We start from the raw sequence: 27,813 nt of genomic DNA, 5'->3' as shown, positions 1-27,813 counted from the left end.
AATTCCCACAGAAATAGGTTACTTAAGGTCTCTTACTGGCCTACATTTGGGTGATAACTATCGTAATGGCTCTATTCCTGCTTCATTGGGGAATTTGAGCAACTTGTCTAGGTTGTATCTTTATAATAATCACTTTTCTGGCTCTATTCCTCGAGAGATAGGTTACCTAAGGTCTCTTACTGACCTAGAATTGGGTAATAACTCTCTTAATGGTTCTATTCCTGCTTCATTCGGGAATTTGAACAACTTGTCTCTTTTGGGTCTTTATAATAATCAGCTTTCTGGCTCAATTCCTACAGAAATAGGTTACTTAAGGTCTCTTACTGGCCTACATTTGGGTAATAACTCTCTTAATGGCACTATTCCTGCATCATTGGGGAATTTGAGCAACTTGTCTAGGTTGTATCTTTATGATAATCACTTTTCTGGCTCTATTCCTCGAAAGATAGGTTACCTAAGGTCTCTTACTGACCTAGGATTGGGTAGTAACTCTCTTAATGGATCTATTCCTGCTTCATTTGGCAATTTGAGAAATCTGCAAACTCTGGTTCTCAATGATAACAATCTCATTGGGGAAATTCCTTCATTTGTGTGCAATTTGACATCACTGGAAGTGTTGTATATGCCGAGAAACAATTTGAAGGGAAAAGTTCCACAATGTTTGTGTAATATCAGTGGCCTCCAGGTTTTGACGATGTCACATAATAATCTCAGTGGAGAGATCCCTTCATCTATTTCCAATTTAATGTCACTACAAATTCTAGATTTGGGCAGAAACAATCTGGAGGGAGCAATTCCACAATGTTTTGGCAATATTAGTAGCCTACAGGTTTTTGATATGCAGAATAACAAACTTTCTGGGACTCTTCCAACAAATTTTAGCATTGGAAGTTCACTTATAAGTCTCAACTTGCATGGCAATGAACTAGAGTGGGAAATCCCTCGGTCTTTGGCCAATTGCAAAAAGCTGCAAGTTCTTGATCTAGGAGATAATCATCTCAATGATACATTCCCCATGTGGTTGGGAACTTTGCCAGAGCTGAGAGTTTTAAGGTTGACATCGAATAAATTGCATGGACCTATAAGATCTTCAGGGGTTGAAATCATGTTTCCTGATCTTCGAATCATAGATCTCTCTAACAATGTCTTTTCGAAAGACTTACCAACGAGTTTGTTTCAGCATTTGAAAGGCATGAGGACAATTGATCAAACAATGAAGGTACCAAGTTATGAAGGAGGTGGAGCTTACGAAGACTCAATAGTTGTTGTATCAAAGGGATTGAAGCTTGAAGTTGTGAAAATTTTGTCTTTGTTCACAGTTATCGATCTTTCAAACAACAAATTTGAAGGACATATTCCTAGTGTTCTAGGAGATCTCATAGCTCTTCGGGTATTGAATATGTCTCATAATGGATTGAAAGGTCATATACCACAATCACTTGGAAATTTATCTGTAGTGGAATCTTTAGACCTTTCGTTTAACCAGCTTTCAGGAGAGATACCACAACAACTTGCTTCTCTTACGTCTCTTGAATTCTTAAATCTCTCTCACAATTATCTCCAAGGATGCATCCCTCAAGGACCCCAATTTCATACCTTTGAGAAAAGTTCATTTGATGGTAATGATGGAGTACGTGGATTCCCCATTTCAAAAGGTTGTGGCAATGATCCTGGGTCAGAGACAAACTATACAGTGTCTATGCTAGAAGATCAAGAAAGAAATTCTGAATTTTTCAATGATTTTTGGAAAGCAGCTCTGATGGGCTATGGCAGTGGACTTTGTATTGGATTATCCATAATATATTTCTTGATCTCAACTGGAAATCTAAGATGGCTTGCAAGAATCATTGAAGAACTGGAACACAAAATTATCATGCGAAGGAGAAAGAAGCAGCGAGGTCAAAAGAATTACAGAAGAAGAAATAATCGCCTCTAGACAAGTTACCTGTAAAGAAGAATTTGATTTCAGAACTTCAGGTATTCAAGCTAAGATCTACACTAATCTTTTTTAGTTTATTCTAACAACTAATATATTAGGTTTTATGGTTTTTGTTATCAACAAATACTTATTAACGCTGATACGAATTGCTAGTAATCAGTTGGAAGCTGTGATAACAAAGGCTAAAAATTTATAGTTGTGTGACTCACTTTCTTATTTTTTTCAGATTTTCAGGTGCCAAGAATAAGAAGATGTTGGAGTAATGGATTTGGTTCTTCCTATGTTGCAGCTTATGATTGTTGGATTTGATTTTTAGTTTTATAAGCTTTTCTTAACCTGGGAAAATGTAATATTATGAATTTTGATGATATACAATAAATGTTGTGTGTATTGAATGATGTGTATGCATTTATCGGATCAATAATACTCACCTCAAAGAATCTAAGAGAGCTGAATTAATGGAGGAAGGTATTTAGCGTGTGATGGAAGAAAGAGCACTAACAAAGAAGAATATGTAACAACCTAGGGCGTAACTGTTAACTCACACCCCAAAGCTAGTTATTATGGTGGGAGAGGCCAAGTTTTATTTTTTTGTGATAAAGTTGTCGTGGAAACAATCTCTTGCAGAGATGTAGAGTGAGGTTGCACACAAATAACAATACACCCTTGTGGTCCAGCCCTTCGCTTAGCCTTTTATTATACAAACAGGCTTACTCAAAGTAAACTGTTTTTGTCATTTGCATTCATCAATAATGTTCTTTGTTGTGCTCGTAGCACTTTGAAACTTTCCTTTGCCAATTGCAATAATGTTAGTTTGAAACATTTGTGTGTTCTATTTCCAGATACAAGGGGGTATACTAGTTAGTTTGAAACAGCACTGGCAAGACAGAATATTGTAAAATGACCCTAACAACAGGGAAGTTCCGTCTAATCATTCACACGATGCATTTAATAACTCAACCAACTCTGGAACAAATGGTGCACAAAATGGCTGACAAGGCTCATTACCATGACTATGGTGTTCTCATGTTACAACAGGTTGCCAATATGACTCAATCTCAACAACAGTTACAACACAATGCCTTGATGATGCAGCAGCAAATGGCTATTGTGCCTCTGCAACATCAAATTGCTTCTATGACTCAACATAATGAAGGAGAGATTCAAGAACAGGAAGCACAAAATCAAGAAGATATAGCTGATGTGCCTCAACTACAACTACAAATTCATGTTTGTGTTAGCAGTAAATGTAATCAGGTTATCCAACAAATCAAGATGTTGCTCTCTGTTCCATCTCCTAAAGAGCAATTCTTCCATCAATGGAAAAATATTCCTTACCAGGTTGAGAGATTCATGCCTAAGATTAATATCAAATGTCTAAGATGGAGCATGCCTAGTCCTGAAAATTATTGGCTATGGTCCACTACTTTAGAGATAAGAATTGAAAACGAGACATGTCTGTATCATACATTAAAAGTGGTCATGACCAATGTGTGATAACAGAACTATTTTGGCCACTTTGACTAAGTCCTTGGCTGAATTAAATGTGTTAACTCAAAACAAACTCAAAATTTGACTTGAGAATGACCACATTTTCTCTAATAGCAACAAAATTTGCAAATTTGAAGAAAACACGTTTCCTGTTCTTTTTGGGACCAGAGATATGTGTTTAATTACTATTTGCGAAAACAATCATATGAAGATTACTCCCACTATCTCAATTTATAATGCATAGTCTGGATTTTCAAGAGCCAAATAGTTTAATTTTCACCAAAAATTCAGGCATGAAGTCTTTCAAAAAAATTTAAAATAAAATTTATATATTTTGAAACTACAGAAAAAGTACTATAAGTTACAATAATTTATTTGCAAACCATCTTCGGAGTGATCGCGTGTGAAGTGAAAGAATTGGAGTTTTTAATATCCAGAAACCATCTTCGGAGGTTGAAATATCTTAATCTATCTCTAATAAAAAAACTATTAATATCCAGTTTTCATCAAGGGTCATACCTATTCCGACAAATTCCACAAGATACTTCATCATATCAAAAAATAATCTCAGTGAAGAAATTCTTTTATTTGGAAAATCAATTGAGAGTCATTGAAATTTAATTTTATCAAAATATTCGAGCATGAAAAATGTGAAACTCTTGGAGGTCTCATAAAAATAAAATATCCTTTGCAACACGACTTTATTTGACAGATTGAAAAATCACCTAATTTTTACACATTTCATTGACAGATTGGCCACTTACCATAAAATTACACTCACTCCTCGAAACCATAAGTCTCAGTTGTTTGTGAATAATCTGTGTTTCAAATTGAGATGACGATAGTTCAAGTAGGGAAAATAAATAACTTATTATTCGAATGTAAAACTCGCAAAGAAAATGATATTCAAATTTAATTTGAATATATCATTTAAATTGATTGAATGACTTTATACGGAAAAATGACAATAATTGAGTGACTTTTCTATCACAAAATAAAGAACAGAAAAAATGACTTTTTGAATAATTGATGATAATATGAGAAGTCAATACTTGACACCTTCTATATAAATTCTCATTAGTCAAATTAAAGATAATGTAATCTAGAAATTTATTGGCTTAAGACGTAGAGTTGTTGGATATAGTCCATTACTTTAAAAAGGAAAATGAGAACCAAGCATGTCTGTATTAATATGTAATAATAAAACTATTCTGGCCACTTTGACTAAGTCATTGGATGATGGAGAATTGTTGGCTTTTCATTTTTTAAAAGAGCTTGAAAATAATTCCACACCATCACTATCTAACGAAAATATAACTTGAATTGATTAAGTGACTTTATACGTCAAAATGACAATAATTAAGTAATTTTTATGTAACAAACCAAAGAAAAGCAACTTTCCGAATAGTTGAATGATTATGTGAAAAATCAACTCTTGACATCTNTTATCCATAATATATTTCTTGATCTCAACTGGAAATCTAAGATGGCTTGCAAGAATCATTGAAGAACTGGAACACAAAATTATCACGCGAAGGAGAAAGAAGCAGCGAGGTCAAAAGAATTACAGAAGAAGAAATAATCGCTTCTAGACAAGTTACCTGTAAAGAAGAATTTGATTTCAGAACTTCAGGTATTCAAGCTAAGATCTACACTAATCTTTTTTAGTTTATTCTAACAACTAATATATTAGGTTTTATGGTTTTTGTTATCAACAAATACGTATTAACGCTTGATACGAATTGCTAGTAATCAGTTGGAAACTGTGAGAACAGAGGCTAAATATTTATAGTGGTATGACTCACTTATTCTTTTTCAGATGCCAAGAATAAGAAGACGCTGGCGTAATGGATTTTGTTCTTCCTATGTTGCAGCTTATGATGTTGGATTTGATTTTTAGTTTTATAAGCTTTTCTTCAGTTGGGAAAATGTAATATTATGAATTTTGATGATATACAACAAATGTTGTGTGTATTGAATGATGTGTATGCATTTCTCGGATCAATAATACTCACCTCAAAGAATCTTAGAGAGCTGAATGAATGGAGGAAGATATTTAGCATACGATAGAAGAGAGAGAACGAACAAAGAAGAATACGTAACAACCTAGGGTGTAACTGGCTAACTCACTTCCAAAGCTAGTTATTATGGTGGGAGAGGCCAAGTTTTAATTTTTTGTGACAAGGTCGTTGTGGAAACAGTGAGGTTGCATACAATACACCCTTGTGGTCCGGCTCTTCGCTTAGCCTTTAATTATACAAGCAGGCTTACTCAAAGTAAACTGTTTTTGTCAATTGCATTCATCAATAATGTTCCTTGTTGTGCTCGTAGCACTTTGAAACTTTCCTTTGCCAATTGCAATAATGTTAGTTTGAAACATTTGTCTGTGAAATTCTTTTATTTGGAAAATAGATTTGAGAGTCATTGAAATTTAATTTTATCAAAATATTCGATCATGAAAAATGTGAAACTCTTGGAGGTCTCATAAAAGTAAAATACCCTTTGCAACACGACTTTATTTGGCAGATTGAAAAATCACCTAATTTTTACACATTTCACTGACAAATTGGCCACTTACCATAAAATTACACTCACTCCTCGAAACCATAAGTCTCGGTTGTTTGTGAATAATCTGTGTTTCAAATTGAGACGACGATAGTTCAAGTAGGGAAAATAAATAACTTATTATTCGAATGTAAAACTCGCAAAAAAAAGTGATATTCAAATTCAATTTGAATATATCATTTAAATTGATTGAATGACTTTATACGGAAAAATGACAATAATTGAGTGACTTTTCTGTCACCAAAACAAAGAACAGAAAAAATGACTTTTTGAATAATTGATGATAATATGAGAAGTCAATACTTGACACCTGCTATATAAATTCTCAGTTGTCAAATTAAAGATAATGTAATCTAGAAATTTATTGGCTTAAGATGTAGAATTGATGGATATAGTCCATTACTTTAAAGATGAAAATGAGAACCAATGTCTGTATTAATATGTAATAACAAAACTATTATGGCCACTTTGACTAACATTGGATGACAGAGAATTGTTGGCTTTTCATTTTTTAAAAGAGCTTGAAAATAATTCCACACCATCATTATCTACCGAAAATATAACTTGAATTGATTAAGTGATTTTTTACGTGAAATGACAACAACTAAATAATTTTTCTGTTACAAAACAAAGAAAAGTGACTTTCTGAATAGTTGAGTGATTATGTGAAAAATCAACTCTTGACATCTACTACATGAATTAGAGATAATGTAACCAAGAGTTTTATAGATCTAAAACTAAAAATTATTGGATATGATCCACTACTTTAGAGATAAGAATTGATAACCAGACATGTTTGTATCATACGTTAAAAGTGGTCATGTCATGACCGATGTCTAATAACAACTATTTTGGCCACTCTAACTAAATCCTTGACTGAATCAACTCAAAATTTGACTTGAGAATGACCATATTTTCTCTGATAGCAACCAAATTTGCAAATTTGAAGGAAACGCGTTTCCTGTTGATCATCAATTTATTTAAATTTTCTACTTGGGACCAGAGAAATGTATTTAATTATTCTTTGCGGAAACAATCTTATATAGCTTATTCCCTCTATCTCAAATTATAATGCATTGTTTGAATTTTCAAGAGCCATCCTTAAATTTTTATCGCAAATTCAAGCATGCAGCCTTCAAATTTTTAAAATAAAATTTATATATTTAAAAACTAAAAAAAAAAACACTATAAGTCATAATAATTGATCCACAAACCATCTTCAAAGTGGTCGCATTTAAAGTGAAAGAATTAGAGTTTTTAATATTCACAAACCATCATCGAAGGTTGACATAGTTTAATCTATCTCTAATAAAACATTATTAAGAAATTCCTTTTATATATTTGTAAACTCGTTTGAGAGTCATTAAAATTTAATTTTATCAAAATATTCGAGCATGAGAAAGTTTAAACTTTTGGAGATCTCATAAAAATAAAATACCCTTTGCAAGATGACTTTATTAGGCAGATCGAAAAATCACCTAATTTTTACACATTTCATTCAAATTGAGATGACGATAGTTCAAGTAGGGAAAATACATAACTTATTATTCGAATGTAAAACTCGCAAAAAAAAGTGATATTCACATATATTTTTGACCATTATCTCATAATTTTCTTTATTCATTTTTCAAAAGTTCCACATCATGAGACACCAACGTCTAGCAGATCCNAGAAGATAAGTTATTTATAACACAAAACAACCCAAAGTTTGACTTAAGATTGACAACATTTTCTCTAATAGCAGCCAAATTTGGAAATTTGGAGAAAACACGTTTCCTATTGGGCTTTTATTAGTATAAGTTACGGACAATATCAAATCTATGAACCTGAAACAATAAACTCAAAAAATGATGATGGTTTCTAGCAAAACATTCTCTTCACTTCAGTTTTTCACTCTTTTATATCTCTTTACAGTTACTTTTGCTTCTACTGAGGAAGCAACTGCCCTCTTGAAATGGAAAGCAACTTTCAAGAACCAGAATAATTCCTTATTGGCTTCATGGACGCCAAGTTCTAACGCATGCAGGGACTGGTATGGAGTTATATGCTTTAATGGTAGGGTAAACACGTTGAATATTACAAGTACTAGTGTCATTGGTACACTCTATGCTTTTCCGTTTTCATCTCTCCCTTTTCTTGAGAATATTAATCTTAGCATGAACAATTTCTCTGGCACCATTCCACCTGAGATTGGTAATCTCACTAATCTTGTCTATCTTGACTTGAACTTCAATGAGATTTCAGGAACAATCCCACCACAAATCGGTTCACTAGCCAAGTTTCAGATCCTCCGTATATTTGACAACCATTTAAATGGCTCAATTTCTGAAGAAATAGGTTACCTAAGGTCTCTTACTAAGCTATCTTTGGGTAGGAACTTTCTTACTGGTTCTTTTCCTGCTTCATTGGGAAATTTGAACAACTTGTCCTTTTTGCTTCTTTATCAAAATAAACTTTTTGGCTCAATTCCTCAAGAAATAGGCTACCTAAGGTCTCTTAATGTCCTACAATTGAGTAATAACTCTCTTAATGGCTCTATTCCTGCATCATTGGGGAATTTGAGCAACTTGTCTGGTTTGTATCTTTATAATAATCATCTTTCTGGCTCTATTCCTGCTTCATTGGGGAATTTGAACAACTTGTCTCGTTTGGATCTTTATAATAATCAGCTTTCTGGCTCTATTCCTGAAGAAATAGGTTACCTAAGGTCTCTAAATGTCCTACGATTGTGTAATAACACTCTTAATGGCTCTATTCCTGCATCATTGGGGAATTTGAGCAACTTGTCTGCTTTGCTTCTTTATAATAATCAGCTTTCTGGCTCTATTCCTGCTTCATTGGGGAATTTGAGCAAATTGTCTAGGTTGCATCTCTATAATAATCAGCTTTCTGGCTATATTCCTGAAGAAATAGGTTACTTGAGTTCTCTTACTTATCTATATTTGGGTAATAGCTCTCTTAATGGATCTATTCCTGCTTCATTTAGCAATTTGAGAAATCTGAATAATATGATTCTCAATGATAACAATCGCATTGGGGAAATTCCTTCATTTGTGTGCAATTTGACATCACTGGAAGTGTTGTATATGCCGAGAAACAATTTGAAGGGAAAAGTTCCGCAATGTTTGGGTAATATCAGCAGCCTCCAGTTATTGATGATGTCACATAATAATCTCGGCGGAGAGATCCCTTCATCTATTTCCAATTTAACATCACTACAAATTCTAGATTTGGGCAGAAACAATCTAGAGGGAGCAATTCCACAATGTTTTGGCAATATTAGTAGCCTCCAGGTTTTTGATATGCAGAATAACAAACTTTCTGGGACTCTTCCAACAAATTTTAGCATTGGAAGTTCACTTATAAGTCTCAACTTGCATGGCAATGAACTAGAGGGTGAAATCCCTCGGTCTTTGACCAATTGCAAAAAGCTGCAAGTTCTTGATCTAGGAGATAATCATCTCAATGACACATTCCCCATGTGGTTGGGAACTTTGCCAGAGCTGAGAGTTTTAAGATTGACATCGAATAAATTGCATGGACCCATAAGATCTTCAGGTGCTGAAATCATGTTTCCTGATCTTCGAATCATGGATCTCTCTTACAATGCCTTCTCGAAAGACTTACCAAAGAGTCTATTTCAACATTTGAAAGGCATGACGACTATTGATCAAACAATGAAGGCACGAAGTTATGAAGCAGATGGATATTACCAGGACTCGTAGTTGTTGTAACAAAGGGATTGAAGCTTGAAGTTGTGAGAATTTTGTCTTTGTACACAGTTATCGATCTTTCAAACAACAAATTTGAAGGACATATTCCTTAGTGTTCTAGGAGATCTCATTGCGATTCGTGTATTGAATATGTCTCACGATGGATTGAAAGGTCATATACCACTATCACTTGGAAATTTATCTATAGTGGAATCCTTAGACCTTTCGTTTAACCAGCTTTCGGGAGAGATACCACAACAACTTGCTTCTCTTACGTCTCTTGAATTCTTAAATCTCTCTCACAATTATCTTCAAGGATGCATCCCTCAAGGACCTCAATTTCTTACCTTTGAGAACAATTCATATGAAGGTAATGATGGATTACGTGGATTCCCCGTTTCAAAAGGTTGTGGAAATGATCCTGTGTCAGAGACAAACTATACAGTGTCTGCGCTAGAAGACCAAGAAAGAAATTCTGAATTTTTCAATCTTATCTCTTTTTGCCCACTGCTAAGGATGCAGGGGAAGCCGTTAGGTAAATCTTATCTCTTTTTGCCCACTGCTAAGGATGCAGGGGAAGCCGTTAGGGAGACATATTCAGATGTGGAAAATGCCTCTCAAATTTTTGAGTTAAAAATTAAACTATGGCAAGCTAAGCAGGGTGAGAATGAAGTCACTACTTATTATAATGAAATGGTGTCCTTGTGGCAGGAGTTGTCCAGTGTTACAATGATGAATGAGAGTGTTCTGTGGATAGTGTGAAAGCGAAAAAAAGGAAGAAAATGAGAGAGTTTACCTCTTTTTAGCAGGATTAAACCGAGAGTTTGATGAGGTCAGGTCGCGAATCCTAGGAAAAAATCCTCTGCCCTCACTTCGTGAAACATTTTCTGAAGTTAGGAGAGAGGAAACTAGGAGGAAAGTTATGTTAAAACCTGATTTAAATGTTGAACTAAAACCTGTTATAGACTCTTCAGCTCTGGTAACAGTGAAGAATGGAGAGGACAAAAACAAAAGGCCATGGTGTGATCATTGCAAAAAATATTGGCACACCCGTGAAACATGTTGGAAGATTCATGGGAAACCACTAAACTGGAAGAAAAAGGGAGTTGATGATCGTGGGTTTCAATCTCAAAATGGTCAGGCCCTCCAAACAACTTATTTTGATCAGGGGCAGCAACCTTCTCCAGAAACGTCTCCATTTACAAGGGAACAATTGGAAATTCTGCACAAACTCCTTCAATCTCCACAATTTCGTGCAAGTGCACAAAATTCTTCTAATCCTTCCTGTTCTTTTGCTGAAACAGGTACTGTATCGTCTGCTTTTCTTAGTACCAATTCCAACCAAAAAGATTCTTGGATCATAGATTCAGGAGCCAGTGACCACATGACTGGAAGTTCCCGTTTTTTCTCTACTTACACTCCTTGTGCAGGGAACAGTAAAATCAAGATAGCTGATGGTTCCTTCTCTGCAATTGCTGGAAAAGGAACTATTAAACTATCACCATCCCTTGTACTTCATGATACTCTTCATGTTCCAAAGCTCTCTTGTAATCTAGTTTCTGTCAGTAAATTAACCCGTTCTCTTAATTGTCGTGCTATTTTTGATTCCGATTTGTGTGAATTTCAGGAAAAGGTTTCGGGGAAGATGATTGGCAGTGCTAGAGAATCAGGAGGTCTTTATTTTCTTGACAACGGGAACAACTCACTACAGCTGAATCCTATTTGTTTGAACTCTACTTTTGTTTTGAATAAAGTCATGCTTTGGCACTATAGGCTTGGACATCCAAGTTTTTATTATTTAAGACATTTGTTACCTCAGTTATTTAGAAATAAAAATCCATCCTTATTCCAATGTGAATTTTGTGAAATGGCTAAGCATCACCGATCTTCTTTTCCTTCTCAAAGATATCAGGCTTCAAAACCTTTTACAATGATTCATAGTGATGTTTGGGGTCCGTCTAGAATTTCAACAATGTTTGGGAAACGGTGGTTTGTAACTTTTATTGACGATCATACTAGATTGAGTTGAGTTTTTTTATTGAAGGACAAATCTGAGGTTAAAAATGTGTTTGAGACTTTCTATGTCATGGTGGAAACACAGTTCAATGAGAAAATAAAGATTTTTCGGAGTGACAATGGCCGTGAATTTTTCAATGAACAATTAGGAAGTTTTTTCAGAAAAACTGGGGTAGTACACCAAAGCTCTTGTCCAGATACACCTCAACAAAATGGTATTGCTGAAAGAAAGAATAGACACCTTTTAGAGGTAACGAGAGCTTTAATGTTTACTAGTAAAGTTCCACAACACCTTTGGGGAGAGGCTCTCTTGACTGCCACTTACCTTATTAATAGGATGCCATCTCGCCCTCTTGAATTTAAGACACCTTTTAAAGTTTTCAAAGAAAGTTTTCCTAGTTCTAGGTTAACTACAGATCTGCCTCTGAGAGTTTTTGGTTGTACAACATTTGTTCATGTCCATAATCGTAGTAAACTTGAACCGCGGGCTAAGAAGTGTATTTTTGTAGGATATGCCCCAAGTCAAAAGGGATATAAGTGTTATGATCCACATGCTAGGAAGATAATTGTCACAATGGACCTAACTTTCTTTGAGTCGCAACTCTATTTTACTACTCATCTTCAGGGGGAGTATCATGTAGGTGAAGATTCTTTTTTTTGTGATATTGAGGAAACTAGATATCAAGCAAATGAGGAGCCTGATATTACAATAAATACTGATGTGAGAGATGTAGGAGAAGATATAAATAAATGTGATCCAAGAGATGATAAAGACCAAAGTGACTTAAATGATAAAAACTCAGAAATTGAACTTGAACCTGTAGCGCCTTCAAATGACAAGAATAAAAATGGGAATAGAGAACAAAAAACAGAAATGCAGGTGTATTCGAGAAGGAACCGAACTCAAGAAAAAAAGACCGAAGATTCTCAACACTGCCAAAAATCAGTCCCACAAGACCTTACTGTAATTCAAGGTACTCTTCCAACTGATTCTATTTCTAATTCCTTAGATCTAGATCTACCTATTGCGAAACGCAAAGGTGTTAGATTTACTTCTAAATATCCTACTTCTATGTTTGTGTCCTACAAAAAGTTGTCTCCTATTTATTCAGCCTTTACTTCACAACTCTCTAGTGTGGAGATTCCAACAAATGTGCAGGATGCTCTACAAGTTCCCGAGTGGAAAGAGGCTATTTTGGAGGAATTGCGAGCTCTTGAAAAAAATGAGACATGGGAGTTAGTGGATTTACCCAAGGGAAAGAAACCAGTGGGTTGTAAATGGGTGTTCACCACCAAATTCAAATCAGACGGATCCTTGGAAAGGTATAAGGCCCGCCTAGTAGCTAAGGGATTCACGCAGACATATGGCATTGACTATCTCGAGATGTTTGCTCCAGTAGCTAAGCTAAACTCAATTAGAGTTCTGTTGACAATCGCAGTAAATCTCGACTGGTCTCTTCAGCAGTTGGATGTGAAGAATACTTTCTTGAATGGGCACCTAGAGGAAGAAGTCTATATGGAGCCCCCACCAGGTTTTGAAGGGAAGTACAAGTCAAAGATATGCAGGCTTAGAAGATCTCTTTATGGTCTAAAACAATCTCCAAGGGCTTGGTTCGAAAGGTTTACTCAATTTGTGAAAAAGCAAGGGTATGTGCAGGGACAAGCAGATCACACAATGTTTACTCGACATTCACTAGAAGGAAAAAAAACCGTTCTTATAGTGTATGTTGACGATATTATCCTCACAGGAGATGATGTGGTTGAGATAAAAAGTCTAAAGGAACGTCTTGCCTTAGAATTTGAGATAAAGGACTTAGGCCCGCTAAAGNTAAGTGTTAGATATAAGTTGATCATAAGTCCCTTGGGAACGATAAATCGTTTCTTTAAGAATCTATATTATTTGAGTGACCTCGTACACTTGCGTGTATATTGGATAGCAACAGAGTCCATTCCTTTTAGATCCCTTGGTCATCAGTGTCTTTGTCATGTTGTCCTTTACAACAAAGTTATTTCATCAAATTCAAGAGTGCAACAATTATCCTTTGCAAGCTTACTAACTGAGAGTAAATTTTTATTAATCCTAGGAACTATAAGAGCTTCTTTTAACTTTAGACCTAAACCGAATATGTTCCCAACATGTGTTATGTATAACTTTAATTCATTCCCAATAATGATTTTATCTGGCCCATTGTAGTGTTTTAAGATCAGTTAGGATACCGAGTTATGTGTCATATGGCTACTTTCTCTTGAGTCCGCATACAAGGTGTCATCAGTAGTGTTTTGTAGATTAGTAGTAGCTAATGTTTGTGGTAGCTCATCTGTGGCTTGGTAAGAGTAATCCCACCTGTAAAAACACTTAAGAGCAGTATGGTTATTCCTACCACAAATCAATATTGTTCCTCTCATGACTTCCACTTGAAGGACTGTTCTGAGGACCTGGTCAGTTTCTGCTATTATAAGAACATGTTCCTTGTCCAGCAGGCTTGAAGCCTCTTCCTCTGGAATTGAAGTTATTGTTTCCTCTTCTTTGAGACTAGTTTCCTCTTCCCCTTCCCTTTTGGGCAGAGAATGCCATGTTATAGTTTTGTTGGGGCACATATTCTTCATCCTCCCTCATATCAAAACCCCTGAGAGCATCAACAAATTGATTAAGAGTAGTGTTGAATGAGTAGGCAGATTTAGTCATAATCTGCTCCACCATTGAGCTGGCAGATTTGATTATAATCTGCTCCACAAATAAAGCTGGTAGATTTGATTAGAATCTGCTCCTGTGAATATGGGATTAGAATATATTATTCTAGGAAAATAGTTTAGAGGAAATCCCTTGATTCAAGGATTTCCTAAGAATTGGGGATTGATTAGTTTATTTGGTCTTTACTTGTTCTCTTATAAATACTGTAGAAACACTATGAATAAAATGTACTTTTCCAGTATCTAAACTTTCATGTTTATCTCGCGAACAAGCATGTGAGTGAAGGAAAAGGGAAATAAAGTAAGAAAAAAACCATATCAGAAGAAAGTGAAGACAAACCTGCTTGATTCCTCAGTCCTTTTTCCAGCAATTTTGCCCTTGGGAGCCGCTGACAACTGTCCAAATTAAAACACGGGATCTTCAATTTAACACGGTAATTGTCGGAACCCAACTCCTTTCCTTCTTGTAAGTGAGAATACTGCTAGTTCCAATCTGAACCAATAATGAAAAACTAACCTGTGAGGCAACATCAATTCCAATTTCATCAAGGACCTGCAAAAATAAGACTGAGTTAATGTGCAAGAATCCGATAAGTAGGCGGGACCATGTGTATACAATATTTTTCTTTGGTAACGGTGAATGTGTATAGAAATTTAGTATATATACATATTTTAATGCACTTCAATAATTATTTGATTTCAAGAAAGAATAATCCACATTCAATCGTCATTCCATTTTCAATGAAAATACATATGCAATATAAGGTGCAAAACTTCATCACCATTTGAATCTGAGATCCAGGGGTCCTAAATACACTCAACTGAACCTCTAAACAACTAAAAAGGTCCAAAATATACCCGACGCAGCTTCCACCTTTAGAGTGAGGGACATATTTGGACCTTTTTTATTTCAGGAGTATATTTGAGATAAAATATAACGTTGGAGGCTTTTATGAGCTGATAGATTAGCGAACGACATATATAAGACAAATCACAAATGTTAGGGGCACTTTTTGCCATTTCCCGTAAAAAAAAATCCAGAATAATACATTCTATAAAGAAGACAATGATCATGAAGACACCCATAATGACATCGCGACTATCGTTTATTTACTAGGTGACCGATGTCTTTGATGCTTTGGTTTTCACAGGAAAGGATAAGGGTTCCCAAACTTAGGGCGAGTTTTTATGAAGACTTGCATCACTAGAGCAATCAATACGTAATGGATATTTTCAATTAAATCAACTAATAAGATAGCATAAAGTAAATACACATTGCTTGGTGCACGTCCACTAACTATTTTCAGTCATTACAAAATGGGGGTTTTAAAAGCATACCTGATTTGTCAAATCTTCAGTTTCCTCTTCTGCTTCGTCATCATCTATAGCATCATCTATGGCATCTGACATCATTTCAGTCTACATATACGAACACCATATTATTGAGTTGACTTCTAATAATCTGAGTGGACATGAAGGAGCTATGCTTTTATTTTAGAATCAGTAGATAATGTGCAATCAGTCTTACCGTCATATCCAATTGAGCTGATTGCCTCTGGAAATCTTGCATCACCTTTGCTTGCTTTGCAGGGTCCATTTGCTGCATTGAGTCAACTGATAATTATTAAAATTTAAAAGGAATGATGGTGACTTCACATACAACACAAATGCCATGTTTTAATGAGTAATATGAAAATAAACCAAATAATGGAGGCAAGAAGAAAAAGGAACAAAGAAAAGATGAGTCGAGAAACACGAAAGGATCAAACTGCTAGTCCCAATATAACCCACATCTTTAATTTATCCACAAGGAGCTAAGAGGGTTCAAGAGAACGAGAAGTAGCGTCCCACCAACCAGTGAAGAGTGCAGGAACCCTCTCATCATGAGATCCATCTCCATCTATGTGAAGATGAACACAACAACAACATACCTAGTGTAATCCCACAAATGGTGTCCTTACCCCTACCTTTGTGGATAGAGAGGTTGTTTCTGATACACCGTCGGCTCAAGAAAGATGATTTTTCAGAAGAGTGCAAGTGTAAAAAAAGTTACGATGAAAATATTAAAGACAGAAGTACTGACATCAAATAGTAAAGAAAACCAAAGAACAAGAAACAACAATAGTAATAAAATAAAATTGGAGAATAAGATAATGTTAGCACAATAGTATTAATACTGGCAAGGTAGTAGATAGGTGCTCCAGGCTTGACCCACGCTCTACCATTGGAAAGGCAGAGATTGATCAACTACATACTAACCATCTACCCTAATCTTTGACCTCCATGCTCTCCTTTCTAGGGTCATGTCCTCGTTAGCTGAAATGTGTCTTGTCGTGTCTAATCACCTCTCCCCAATTCTTCCTCGGCCTACCTCTCCTTAGACCTATCATTCATTGTCAACCTCTTGCACCTCCTCACTAGGGCGTCTGTGCTTCTCTTCACAAGCCTAAACCATCTCAGACTCGCTTCCCGCATCGTATCCTCCATGGAGGCCACCTCATCTTGTCCCGTATATCTTCATTCCAAACCTTGTCCCTCCTAGTATGCCTAAACATGCATCTAAGCTTCCTCATTTATGCTACCTTCATCATCTGAATGTGAGAGTTCTTGACTAGACAACACTCAACCCCGTACAACAAGGTTGGGCTAACAACCACTCTATAGAACCTACCTTTAAGTCTTAGTGACACATTTTTATCCCATAGGACACTAGATCCGAACTTCCATTTCATCCACCACGCTCCAATACGACGTGAGACAACCTCGTCGGTCTCCCCATTTCCTTGAATTATAGCCACGTGTGTATGAAGATGAGTTTATATTTAATTCTTTTTTTAAGAATAAAAACAATTGAGATTTCTATCTTATCAATTTCTGCTGAATTAATTCCTGCTCCTTTGATATCATAAATAACATAGGTATATTGTTGTCTTCACCCCCCAAAACTTCCGACCCATAGTAAATTGCCACATCATCCTTAGCAAAAGACGATTCAGTTCTCACTCCAGCCCCCATCTCCATCTCTGATATATTCGAGCTCGGAAAGAAACTGTTCTCTGTCGAGAAGAGGTTGTCAACAAAAGGTTCCTTTTCTAACTGGATGGAGTCTTTCTTAGGCAAGAGGGCTTCATGTGACCCACTGCCTTTTATTCCGATTTGGTCCAACACTTCTAATACCATTCCTGGGCCCAATTTTTTAATTATTCCCCCACATGTCTTTCACTCAGACCTGCGTGTTCCTCTTCCCCTTTTTTTTTTGCAAACTAACTGCGAATCATTCCCCAAAATGTTAGGCTCCACCTCCTTTGGAATAAAAGTCAGCAAAGGGTTTTGCTGTGGGAACTCCCTTCCAGATACATGTTGTGTTGCACCTTCTAGTTGATCAACGTGCATTAGATCCGACTTCCGTCCGAATCTCGCCGGAGCTTCACACCATACCGGCAAAGAAAAATTGAATTCTCCATCACTCACTTCTACATATGCCAGAATTTCCTTCAAAGGACCTTTGACTCGAATACGAGCCCATCTCAGGTGATTCTTGAGTTGGGTTTCTTCTTCCACTTCAATCCATCCACCGCACTGGTTCCCCATCTCCTTCATCACTTTATCAGTCTATAGATGTAACGGTAGTCCCAAAATTCAAACCCAAAACCAATCAAATTGATGTTGGGCTGGAATAGCTCCCGTCGTTGGAGACCACCACTCCAGTTCCAATAGATTATTGCTCCTACTCCATCTCCCTGCTAACACATTTTCAGCATCCCTTCTCGACTGAAATTCAAAAAGGAATTGGATCCCGTTCAAATCAAATACTTGTATGTTGTTGATGCCTCCCCATGTGTTTTGCGCCCATTTCCTAACATCGTTACGAGAAGGTATCTCATCGCAATCTGGGAAGCTGCCAACCAGACTTCCTTATAACTTCCTTTTTCTTTTTTCCCATTACTGATTATTTCTCCTGCATTTAGAGTTTCGCTCTGTAAAATTTCAGCCTTATTAATAAAGACCTCAATTTTCTTAGAGAGATCAGACCAGCCAACATTAAATGTGATTTCAGGGAGAATAATAATAGATCTCAGCTCTCCTTTAACCGTAATAACAGACAAAAATCTACCATATTTATTGTACTTCAATGAGCAATAAATAAGAGTAGTTAAATCTCTGCATCTCCAAGTTTTGAAGAATTTTCCTTTGATTTCTGAAGCTTCATTAAATCTTCAGCATAGCCACTGTAGAGCTACTCTACCCAGCTTCATTCTTCTCACATATAACCTAGCACTCTCCACCCATTCAAACCTAGAATCTGAGGCTAGTTTGGTATCAGTTAAGTCATAAGACTTGCCCCCTAATCTGAAAAAGATTTTGTTCTCCATCTTTCTCCTAAATAATTGATGAAAAGAAAGAAAAGTGCTTTAACCGAAGACGTAGTGGGAGGTGAAAACCCTTGCGGCCTGGATCAAACCAATAAAAGGCTGAAATTCTGTGTTTTGACTATTCACGCGCCGGCGCGTGCCGCGAGTGACTTTGAAGTCTGAGAGGAAGTGGTGGCGCATGAGAGCGCATGGGGAACTTTCTTGGGGTGGGTCTTTTTGGGGTTGAGTCGCAGGGGTCTAGTAGAGGCTTTGGAGCAAATTACATTATTTGAAGATCCTCTTCCTCTTCAAATTAATGATGGTCTCTCAGAACAAGAAATTGAAGACAAAGCTTCACTTTGGGTACATTCCAATGTACTTAAACTCGGTCAACTTTTTGGGGTTGCTTTTGAAGGATGTGATAAGGCGGCTTTTGATCTATTTCTGAGAATTGATCAAAAGAGGGGGGATTTGAGGCAGTAGAAGGTGGAGACAACACCAATCAAAGCAAAGAACACAATCACAAAGGAGATAAGAAATTTGGAATTTCATGTTAAGTTTAAAGAAGGGGAATCAAGAAACAGGGGGAGAATAACAAACACAAATTTCCAATGAAAGTCAAAATCCTTTCTTGGAATGTAAGGGGGGTAAATGAAGAAGAAAAAAGGGGAATAGTCAGGAGATTATTTCAACATTGGGGGGCTGATATTTACGTTCTGGTTGAGACAAAATTGGGAGGATCAGAGGTGAATGTATTCAAACAATTATGGCAAAATAGATGGATGGGGGAATTTCATTTGGATGCTATAGGCAAAAGTGGTGGCATCGTAGTAATGTGGGATAAGAGGGTGTGGAAAGGAGAACTGGTATTAGCAGCAAACCAAATGGTGACCTGCAAGTTTGAAGGCATAAATCAGGCACTCACATGGTTCCTTTCAGTTGTGTATGCCTCATGTGATCCAATAACTAGAAGAGAACTTTGGCAAGAATTCATCAACATCAAAGATCTGTGTAATGGGCCTTGGGTAGCTTGTGGAGATTTTAATGCCACAAGATATCCAAACGAAAGATCAGAAGGGCACAGAATTACTACGCCAATGACTGAATTCTCTGAATGGATCAATGAGATGGAGTTCATCGACCCTCCTTTATTTGGGGGGTCTTTCACATGGAGAAGGGGGGACAATCACATGTCTGCTTCCAGAATTGATAGGTTTTTATTCTCTTCCCAGTGGGATGAGACCTTCACACGGATTAAACAGAACATGCTTCCCAAAATAGGTTCTGACCACAATCCAATTTTGCTGGAATGCGGAGATTTAAATTTGAAGAAGTTTTACTTCAAGTTTGAACAATGGTGGTTAAGGGTAGAGGGTTTCTCAGACAAAGTTAAAGATTGGTGGGCATCTTTCAATATCACAGGTACGGGCTCTTATGTCCTAGCCTCCAAGTTGAGGATGCTAAAGGGGAAGCTAAAAGAATGAAAACTGGAGAATAGGAACAATTGGAATCAGAGAAAAGAGGAAATCTTAAATCAGCTGGCTGTTTTAGCTGGTCCCAAATTCTAGTTCGTTGCACTCACCCTTCGTTTCTCTTAATCATTCATGACCCCTGAATGGATACTTCAGAAAGTACATCTTCCAATGGAGTTTGAAGATGTTGCAAAAAACGAGGAAATAGCTTGGAGGCAGAGTCTAGAATACAATGGCTCAAACACGGTGACAAAAATACCAAGTATTTTCACAGGATGGCTACAGCCCATAAAAGATTTAACACCATTGATAAGTTGATGGTTGAAGGGGTTACAACAACAAATTCAGAAGAAATTAAAGGAATCATAATCAGTTACTACCAAATCAGGAGGTTGAGGGGTCCAAAACAAGGGGGAGAGTTCTTAAATTGACTTTTAAATGAAGATAAAGCTACTATCATGGAATGTAAGGGGGATTAACAAGATGTCCACTAGGAATATAGTTAAAAGTGCTTTGCTGAAATGGAAAGCAGATATCTACTGCTTTCAAGAAACAAAGGTGAATAAGGGGGTTGAAAACATTGCCAAACAATTGTGGTCTAGTAGATGGATGAGGTGTGGATATATAGAAGCAGATGGGAGTAGGGGTGTAATCCTAATCAAGTGGGACTGCAGAATCTGGACATGGAGTATGGTAGAAATTGGTCAATACTCTATTACTTACAGATTTGATGCAGTACAAAGTTCTTTTAGTTGGTTTCTCACTGGTGTGTATGCTCCTCACACCAGGAGTGAGAAACTAGACTGCTAGGAAGAGGTGGCAGCAGTCAAAGAACTATGTGAAGGACCATGGGTAACTTGTGGAGACTTCAACACGGTTAGAGTTATGGCAGAAAGGAGAGGATGCAACCGGATCACAAATGAGATGACTGATTTTTCCAGCTGGATTGAAGAAATGGAATTACACCCTCACCTAAATGGAGGGATTTTCACATGGTTCAGGGGTGCTAATCACCACAGTGCTGCCAGACTAGACAGGTTTATGTACTCAACGGAATGGGAAGAAGCTTTCGGGAATATCAGACAATTGATCATACCCAGAGTGACTTCTGACCACTGCCCTATCATGTTGCAATGTGGAGACTGGGACCACAGGAAGTCATACTTCAAGTTTGAGAATTGGTGGCTCAATGTTGATGGTTTTGAGGGGTTTGTCCATAGTTGGTGGAACGAATTTGAAGTGGAGGGCTGCCCTGACCACAAGCGCAGTGTGAAGCTAAAAATGTTGAAGCAAAAACTCAAAGATTGGAGCAAATCAGTGTGTGGGGAGTTATGCAATAGGAAAGATAGTGTTCTCAAAGAATTAGTTGATATTGATCTAGCTCAAAACACTAGAACTTTATCTGAGGATGAACTACTGGTGAGGGCAACAGTTCTGGTGGAGTTGGAGGATTTGGCAAAAAATGAGGAATCTAGATGGAGGCAAAAGTCCCGTGTTCTCTGGCAAAAACAAGGGGATAATAACACTAGGTTTTTCCAGAGAATGGCAACATCCCACAAGCGATACAATAACATTGATAGATTGATAATCAACGGGGAGGAAGTTAAAGATCGAGAAGCTATCAAGGTTACTATGATTGAGTTCTACAGGAAACTGGAAACTCTATACTGAATCTGAGATGTGGAGGCCCTCTTTTGAGTATGTTAACTGTCCAAGAATCTCCCAGGAGGAACAAGATTGGCTAGAAAGGCCTTTCACTGAAGAAGAAGTGCTAAATATTATCAAACAATGTGATGGGGATAAGGCCCCGGGGCCTGATGGCTACACCATGAGTTTCTTCAAAGTTTATTGGGCAACCTTGAAAGATGATTTGATGCAAACAATCCAAAATTTCCATCAGAATGAAATGTTTGAGAAATCTTTCAATGCCACTTTTATAGCACTAATTCCCAAGAAATATGGAGCAGAAGAATTGAAGGACTTCAGACCAATAAGCCTGATTGGTGGAGTATACAAAATCATAGCCAAGCTCCTTACAGAAAGAATGAAGACTGTCATGGGAGAATTGGTAGATGAACACCAAATGGCATTCTTGAAAGGAAGACAGATCATGGATGCAGCATTATTGGCCAATGAATTGGTGGACAGTAGGGTGAAGCAGAAGCTAGTTAGAGTCCTATGTAAACTTGATACTGAAAAGGCCTTTGACCATGTCAACTGGTCTTTCCTTTTAAAAATTCTGAGAGACATGGGCTTAGGGAACAAATGGACAATTGGATCAAAACTTGTATATCTACCGTGAAATTCTCTCCTATCATCAACGGTAGTCCAGAAGGTTTCTTCCAATCACAAAGAGGTCTAAGGCAAGGTGATCCGTTATCACCCTTCCTATTCATCTTAGCAATGAAAGGCCTCAATTCTATGATCAGAAGAGCAAGTGAGAATGGGTGGATAAGAGGCTTCCCTGCAAATGCTAACAGGGGAAATACTATGGAAATCACACATTTGTTATATGCAGATGATTCCTTGGTATTCTGTGAAGCTGAAGTAATGCAAATCAGGCACTTGAGGGTCATCCTAACCAATTTTTAGGGCATCTCAGGTTTACATGTTAACTGGCATAAAAGTTGCTTGTATCCTGTTAACCAAGTTACCAATACGCAGATACTTGCTGAGAACCTAGGATGCCAAATGGATTCCTTACCAACTAAATATATTGGAATGCCTCTTGGTGCAAAAAATAAAGAAGTGGAAGTATGGAGTAAAGTGTTGGAAAGAAGTGAGAGAAAGCTGACAAGATGGAAGAGCCAATACCTATCTATGGGAGGTAAATTACATAAAGTTAGTAGTGGATGCCCTCCCAACTTACATGATGAGCCTATTCCCAATCCCAGGAAACATAGAGAAGAAAATCAACAAACTAAGGAGAGTCTTCTTGTGGCAGGGGAACAAAGAGAAGCTTGGGTACAACCTAGTCAAATAGGATGAGGTGACCCTCAACAAAATACAAGGGGGTATGGGGATAAAAAAGTTGAAAGTACAGAATGTTAGTTTGTTGAAAAAGTGGCTTTGGAGGTTCTGTATTGAAGATTTGGCATTATGGAGAAGATTCATCTCACGTAAATATGGTCTTCAAAATAATTGGATCACTGATGAAGTAACAGGTGTTTTTGGTGCTCTGTTTGGAAAACTATCATAAGACTGTGGCCTTCTTTCGCCTCCAATATATCATTCAAAATTGGAGATGGGGTTAAAACTGATTTTTGGAATGAGATTTGGATAGGGGATAGGGACTTGAAAACCTTATTCCCAAATCTATTTATTCTAAGTTTACAATAGATGGCTAATGGACTCCTCAAGGGTGGGACCTGATCTTCAGAAGGGGTCTAAATGACTGGGAGATTAGTAGAGTAGCTGGGTTGTTGCAGGTGCTGAACCCATTGCCAGGTGTCACAGAAGGACCTGACAGTCCAATATGGAAGCTGCACAACAAAGGGAGTTTCACAGTGAAATCCTACTACTGGAATATGAATCATAACCGGAGAATGAGAATGGAGTGGCCATGAAAGCTAATCTGGAAGATCAAAATTCCACTAAAGGTGTCATGTTTCTCATGGCTGGTGATCAGAAAAGCATGTTTAACTCACAAAGGTTACAGAGAAGAGGTATACAGATTTGCTCAAGGTGTTATATGTGTGATAAAGAGGCAGAGAGTAACAACCACTTATTCCTACATTGCAAAACAGTTGTAAATTTGTGGCACATGTTGTATACTTGAAGTTAGCTAGGTAATGCCAGAAACCTCTTTAGACATGCTGAAACACTGGGAAGGAATGAGCAGAAGAAGAAGATCAAAAGAGGACTGGTGGAAATATATTCCAGCTTGCATCTGGTGGACACTTTGGAAGGAAAAGAATGAAAAATCCCATGATGGGCAAGCTAGCAGCATTCAGAAGATCAAGATGAAGAGTCTGAGTTTGCTGTATTTTTGGTGTAAACAGGATATGGTGGGGGAGGTAGCAAGTCTAGTGGACTTCATAAGACAATTGTAAAGTTCTTTTGTGGGTTTTTGGTTATCAGGATGCCCTATGGGGTTGTAAATCCCACCTCATCAGTTGTTATTTGATGAGTTTTTGTTTTTTTTGGTGTGAATACAAAGTTACCTTATATAAAAAAAAAAAAAAAAAAGGCATATGATCATGTCAATTGGGAGTTTCTACTTAATATTTTGAAGCAGATGGGATTTGGAGACAAATGGCTGAAATGGATAGGTTTTGCATCAAAACTGTCAGGTTCTCCATACTTGTTAATGGAGAACCTGCTAGTTTTTTTCCTTCTGAGAGGGGACTACGACAGGGTGATCCTCTCACCCCTTTCCTATTTATTTTAGCTATGAAGGGTCTTAACAGTATGATTAGAGTGGCCAATCAGAACGACTGGATAAAGGGTTTCAACATTGGTAATCAGTCAGGGGTTGATTTGCAAATATGTCACCTTTTATATGCAGACGACACAGTAATATTTTGCGATGCAAAGGCAGAACAAGTTAGTTACATTAGAGTTATTTTGGTGATTTTTGAAGCCATCTCCGAACTAGCTTTGAACTGGGGGAAAAGCAGCATCTTCCAAATCAAGGAAGTGGCAAATATTCAGTTGTTGGCAAGCATCTTGCAATGCAAGATAGAGCACTTACCAACTACTTACCTGGGAATGCCTTTGGGGAATAATCACAAGAAGCTTGAGATTTGGGATGGAATCATTGAGAAGACAGAGAAGAGGTTGGCTAATTGGAAGGCAAACTATCTATCTCTAGGAGGAAGAGTTACTCTGATCAATTCGGTCCTGGATGCGTTGCCTACATACTATGTTGCTCGGACTCTTCAAAAATACCCACGGGTGCGTGTCGGATTCGCCAAAAGTAGTGTATTTTTGGTGAATCCGACACGGGTGCGGCATCAAAAGTGAAGAGTCCGCGCAACTAAACCTACATATGTTATGTCACTTTTCCCTTTACCAGCAAAGGTATAAGAGAGGTTAGATAAATTGAGGCGTGATTTTCTATGGTCGGGGAACAAAGAAGAAAAAAAATACACTTAGTTAAATGGCAGACAGCCTTACTAAGCAAGAAGACAGGAGGGCATGGCATAAAAAATCTGAGGGTCCAGAACAAAAGTCTGCTTTCTAAATGGCTTTGGAGATTTGTGGTTGAAGATCAGGCATTATGGAGAAGAGCAATTCTCAACAAGTATGGGCAGACTGAGGAGTGGGTGTCTAATGTAGTAGATACACGTATGGGGTATCAGTTTGGAGATCAATCAGAAATTTATGCCCTAGTTTAAAGGAGACTTTGGTGGTCAAGGTGGGAGAGGGTAACAAAATATTTTTTTTGGAACGACAAGTGGATTGGACAAGAGTGTCTAAACTCGGTCTTCCCCGATCTCTCTTCTTTTTGCACCAATCCTGATGCTAAAATTGCTGAGATCTGGTCCCCTCAGGGATGGAACCTCACCTTCAGGAGAAATCTAAATGATTGGGAAGTGGATAGAATTGTTGAACTGTTACTCTGATTGGGCGAATTCACGGGCCTTACTACAGAAGCAGATGGTATAAGATGGAAACATGACTCTGATGGCAAGCTTTCTGTGCGTAGACTGTATAAGAGAGAGATTATGACTCACTCGGGGGGAATTCTTGGTCCATGGAAACAGATATGGAAGGGCAACACCCCAAACAAGGCGAAATGCTTCACCTGGTTGGTCACCAGAAGGGCATGTCTCACTCAGGAAAAATTCAAGAAAAGAGGCTTTCAGATCGTCTCCAAATGTTTTTTTTGTCATGAGAAGGAAGAAACTAACAGCCACTTATTCCTACATTGTAGGGTTACTGTTCAGGTGTGGCACATGGTTCTCAGCATTTCTCAAGAGCCCTAGGTGATGCCAGAACATACTGCTGATCTTTTGAGCTGCTGGGAGGGGGGGGAGCAAGACCCAAAAAAGATGTTGATCTATAGTACCTACTTGTGTCTGGTGGGCTATTTGGAGAGAAAGAAACCTTAGGTGTCATGAGAATATTACTAACTCTATTCAGAAAGTTAAAGAAAATTGCATTAACATGTTGTTTTTTTGGTGTAAAGAAGATGGTATAGAAGAAGTAGAACAGCCGGTAGATTTCCTAGGATCTGTGTAATTATGGATTTAACTTGTAACTTTTTGGAGGTAGCCAGCATACCCTTAATGCTGAAGAATACAACTTTAACTTTATCCAAAAAAAAAACAATTGAGATTTTTTTTGATGTTTCATTCTCTCATACAACAACAACAACAAACCCAGTGCAGTCCCAAAAGTGGGTCTGGGAAGGATAGAGTGTATGCAGATCTCTCAAACAATCAAATGGAAATATTAAATAAGATATCATGATCTTTGGCATTCAAACCTTATTCATAGCAGTCATAGCCTTAGTGGCTCCTTTCATGCCTGCAGCAACCGAAGATTGGGCAGATATTGCCTGCAATGGGCATTAAGCTTTTCAAATGCATCCGTAAAAGAGGAATGAAGAACTGAAATCAGCAAGCATGTAACATGGACTTGGAGGAGTACCTGTGTGTGAGTCGCTATACCTCTCATTTGAGCCCGACTACCTTGCAAGTTGGCTATTTGCTGTCTAAGCCTGATTAACTGACGTGCTAGAACTTTTGTTGCTGTCTGAAAATGTAGAGAGAAAAGCAGATGACACATGAGTTCCAAATGATATAGTACCATCTGAGTATTCAGCTGTTACTTAAGCAGCAACACGATAAATTACAACTGTTAATTAAGTCTCCAGGGATGATGCTCGAGACCCACCTCATTTCCAGTTTTAGCAGTCCTTTTTATTTCAGCAACAAGTTTTTTTTCCTGTTCCGTGAAAGAAAGAAATAAAAATATCTCTTATTGATGTGATATCATGTGAAGAACCATAAGTAAAGGAAGTGTGATATATATGAAAAGTTATACAAGCTCTAAAATCGCAAAAAAAAGTGTATCTCATGAACACACACTATGTACTTTCAAGAACAGTCATCAGAAACAAGATCTGGACATACCTCTGATTGTAAAGCAGAAATTTCCTTCTCAATACCTACATCGCAATATTAAAACTAAAATAAATTACTCAACAGTTACTTACAAGAAGCACTTCCACACCAAAAAGAAAATTGTGGATATCAGTGTGATGATCTTCCTAACTTGCCCTCTATATTAACAGAGATTGTGTGAATCTTCTGATGGGAAAGAAATTACAACTTATTAATGAATTATTACCATTTGAACTCCCCATTCACAGAACGTGGTTTAACCTACATCTCATCCAGTTCCCTAACATTTTAAAGCTAACATAAAGTTGCCCAAGTAGAATGGATGGCATATGTATATTCATTTGAAAGATATGGGTAATGAAAGAAATTTGTCCATAGTTACAAAAAATGTGTGAGCCAATCCAGGCAGTGGACAATTTAGTTCCCCCCATCCCCAAAGATACTTTGCACAAGAATCTAGCAATTCACTATTGAAGACTTTACTGTATACCCCAATCTCTA

The 27,813-nt window shown here is 37.3% G+C and overlaps 2 protein-coding genes across 7 annotated transcripts in view; one reads left to right on the top strand and one right to left on the bottom strand.

Annotated features, from left to right (window-relative positions):
• LOC125846731 (vacuolar protein sorting-associated protein 2 homolog 3-like) overlaps positions 1 to 27,813 on the bottom strand; it is a 66,439-nt gene that overhangs the window by 14,683 nt on the left and 23,943 nt on the right. For 3 of the 5 annotated variants that reach the window (XM_049526321.1, XM_049526318.1, XM_049526317.1), the window contains 8 exons: positions 27,322 to 27,356; positions 27,083 to 27,133; positions 26,837 to 26,941; positions 26,673 to 26,744; positions 15,944 to 16,015; positions 15,754 to 15,834; positions 14,933 to 14,968; positions 14,756 to 14,811 (listed from right to left, as the gene is read on the bottom strand). In XM_049526321.1, coding sequence (XP_049382278.1) covers positions 14,756 to 14,811; positions 14,933 to 14,968; positions 15,754 to 15,834; positions 15,944 to 16,015; positions 26,673 to 26,744; positions 26,837 to 26,941; positions 27,083 to 27,133; positions 27,322 to 27,356 — 508 coding nt within the window. The remainder of the gene's footprint in view (positions 1 to 14,755; positions 14,812 to 14,932; positions 14,969 to 15,753; positions 15,835 to 15,943; positions 16,016 to 26,672; positions 26,745 to 26,836; positions 26,942 to 27,082; positions 27,134 to 27,321; positions 27,357 to 27,813) is intronic. The other 2 variants (XM_049526319.1, XM_049526320.1) reach the window with 2 other exon arrangements.
• LOC125846736 (uncharacterized) overlaps positions 1 to 27,813 on the top strand; it is a 62,667-nt gene that overhangs the window by 20,276 nt on the left and 14,578 nt on the right. Inside the window, exon 1 of one of the 2 annotated variants that reach the window (XM_049526328.1) lies at positions 3,011 to 3,196. The exons of the other annotated variant lie outside the window; for it this stretch is intronic. Within the exon in view, the coding sequence (XP_049382285.1) occupies positions 3,026 to 3,196 (171 nt within the window). The 5' untranslated portion in view covers positions 3,011 to 3,025. Of the gene's footprint in view, positions 1 to 3,010; positions 3,197 to 27,813 lie in introns of those variants that run through there. 2 annotated transcript variants of the gene reach the window in all.

Source organism: Solanum stenotomum, chromosome 12, assembly GCF_019186545.1.
Source record: "Solanum stenotomum isolate F172 chromosome 12, ASM1918654v1, whole genome shotgun sequence".
Classification (NCBI taxonomy): Eukaryota; Viridiplantae; Streptophyta; class Magnoliopsida; order Solanales; family Solanaceae; genus Solanum; species Solanum stenotomum.
This window is presented reverse-complemented; position numbering and strand designations above follow the sequence as displayed.